The following is a 2,772-nucleotide window of genomic DNA, read 5'->3' as shown; positions in this document are numbered from 1 at the left end:
CAGGATGGTCTCGATCTCCTGACCTCGTGATCCGCCCGTCTCGGCCTCCCAAAGTGCTGGGATTACAGGCTTGAGCCACCGCGCCCGGCCAAGCAATGAGTATTAAATCAAACAGCTGGATCTAAAGAAACTTATCAGAAGCTTCAAAGTGAAATCACCTGGGCTCCTATAATCCTCTTTTCAAATTTCCATGGGATTCACTTTGGAGAGGACACCAAAATGTTGGTTGAAAATATTGCTAGGGCCAGGTGTGGTGGCCCACACCTGTAATCCCAGCACTTTGGGAGGCCGAGGTGGGCAGATCGCCTGAGCTCAGGAGTTTGAGACCACCCGGGCAACATGGTGAAACCCCGTCTCTACTAAAATACAAAAAATTTGCTGGGCATGGTGCTGTGTACCTGTAGTCCCAGCAGGAGGCTGAGGCACAAGAATTGCTTGAACCAGGGAGGTGGAGGAAGCAGTGAGCTGAGATCGCACCACTGCACTCCAGCCTGGGTGACAAAGTGAGACTCTGCCTCCAAATATATACATATATATAGTTAGGAATTGGTGAGACATTTATTAGACGGAAGGGGGGTGTTATGTCTGATCCCAAAATATTAAGAATAGGAGTATCATATCAATACTAGGAAGTGGAAATAAATGTTGTAGTTGAAGAGAATGTCAGATGGGTAGCAGTATGCTGGGGTCACTTTGCTAATATTTATTAGTGACTCTAATTTTTTTTTTTTTTTTTTTGCTTTTTGAGATGGAGTCTTGCTCTGTCCCCCAAGCTGGAGTGCAGTGGCGTGATCTCAGCTCACTGCAACCTCTGCCTCCTGGGTTCAAGCAGTTCTCCGCCTCAGCCTCCCGAGGAGCTGGGATTATAGGCGAGCTCCACCATGCCCAGCTAAGTTTTGTATTTTTAGTAGAGATGGGGTTTCACCATCTTGGCAAGGCTGGTCTTGAAATCCTGACCTCGTGATCTACCCAACTCAGCCTCCCAAAGTGCTGGGATTACAGGTGTGAACCATTGCACCTGGCCATTACTCGAATCTTTAAGTCAATATTTATCATTGGCTCTAATCTTCTTCCATTTCAGAAAAAGCGCAGAAATGACTGCAGCCAGAAACTGGGGGTGGCCCTGATGATGGCTCGAGAGGCAGAACAGATCAGCATTCAGGTGGGAGGGTGTTCAGACCACACCCATTCCTTTCCCTGCTCTTGTACAAGTGGGATTCTTTCTCAGTCCAGACAAAGATGGTTTGTGCTAGGTGCCATCCTACCTCCATATTTCACTTCAGGTTTCAGATATAAGTGCCCTAACCTCTCTTTTCTGTGGAGTCAGTTTTTATGCTCAAATTCTGTTGGTGAGGGTGGGATGGAGAGTAAAAAACAGTGAAAATTTCACCTCCCAATTTCCCTGATTTTTTGAATTAGAAACAAACTGGAAATAGAGATTATAATTAGTTAATCTCCATAAAAGGTCAGATAAGCCTAATGTGTAATTTCACGTGGAAATAGTATGGAAAATGAGGGCTGAGCAGGGGGCTCATGCCTGTAATCCTAGCACTTTGGGAGGCTAAAGCGGGTGTATCCATTGAGTCCAGGAGTTCAAGGCCAGCCTGGGCAACACAGCAAAACCCCATCTCTACAAAAAATACAAAAATTAGCCAGGCATAGTGGTGCATGCCTGCAGTCCCACATATTTGGGAGGCTGAGGCAGGAGAATCATTTGAGCCTGGGATGGCGAGGTTGCAGTGAGTAAAGATTGTACCACTGCACTCCAGCCTGGGTGACAGAACAAGACCCTGTCTTTTTGGTATGGAAAATGAATCAGAATTTCATCATAACTAAATTCCAGAAGACAGAAGGCAAAAGCTGCCCCTGAGAAGGTAGTGGATGATGCTTTTGTTTCTTGGTTCACTTAGGAACGGGTTAACTTATTTGGTTTCTGGAGCCGATTCAACGGATCTAACAGTAATGGGGAAAGAAAAGGTAGGATAAATGGAAGCCGAGGACTGGAGAGGGATGGGAGGGATTCTTTCATGAGGGCAGCAGCCCATGTTTTTCTTTATTTTATGTTCTCTGTCATCAATAGGAGACTCTTGGCCGGGTGCGGTGGCTCAAGCCTGTAATCCCAGCACTTTGGGAGGCTGAGACGGGCGGATCACGAGGTCAGGAGATCGAGACCATCCTGGCTAACACGGTGAAACCCCGTCTCTACTAAAAAAATACAAAAAAACTAGCCGGGCGAGGTGGCGGGCGCCTGTAGTCCCAGCTACTCGGGAGGCTGAGGCAGGAGAATGGCGTAAACCCAGGAGGTGGAGCTTGTAGTGAGCTGAGGTCTGGCCACTGCACTCTAGCCTGGGCGACAGAGCGAGACCTGGTCTCAAAAAAAAAAAAAAAAAAAAAGACTCTTGTGAATGTCATTGACCCAGTATCCAGGATGGATGGACAGATGAGAGAGGAATGGCAGAAACAGGGTGGGGAGGGAGGGTATATTGAATAGTGATGGACTTTGAAAAGGGTGGAAATGTGATAATCTGGGATCACATTTTATGGAGAAAATAACATTTGCACACAAAAGGCACAGTTAGAAGACAGATTGTCTGTGATCAGCTTCATTAACTCACTATTTTATGGTATGAATGATTTAGCCTTTCCTTCCTTTTCCTGTTCTAGACTTACTGCCCTCTGGTTTGTACAGCCCAGGATCCTGCTTGGAGAAAAAGGAGGAGGAGGAAGAGTTGGAAAAGGAGGAAGCAGAGAAAACAGTAAGATAAGCTTTAA

At 46.4% G+C, this 2,772-nt stretch overlaps 1 protein-coding gene across 3 annotated transcripts in view; it reads left to right on the top strand.

Moving 5' to 3' along the window:
• ZCWPW1 (zinc finger, CW type with PWWP domain 1) overlaps positions 1-2,772 on the top strand; it is a 22,111-nt gene that overhangs the window by 16,288 nt on the left and 3,051 nt on the right. For all 3 annotated transcript variants that reach the window (XM_011943905.1, XM_011943903.1, XM_011943906.1), the window contains 3 exons: positions 1,082-1,162; positions 1,911-1,977; positions 2,665-2,756. In XM_011943905.1, coding sequence (XP_011799295.1) covers positions 1,082-1,162; positions 1,911-1,977; positions 2,665-2,756 — 240 coding nt within the window. The remainder of the gene's footprint in view (positions 1-1,081; positions 1,163-1,910; positions 1,978-2,664; positions 2,757-2,772) is intronic.

Source organism: Colobus angolensis, unplaced genomic scaffold (genome assembly GCF_000951035.1).
Source record: "Colobus angolensis palliatus isolate OR3802 unplaced genomic scaffold, Cang.pa_1.0 Scaffold222, whole genome shotgun sequence".
Lineage (NCBI taxonomy): Eukaryota > Metazoa > Chordata > Mammalia > Primates > Cercopithecidae > Colobus > Colobus angolensis.
Note: the sequence above shows the minus strand (reverse complement) of the source record. Positions and strands in the feature narration are given on the sequence as shown.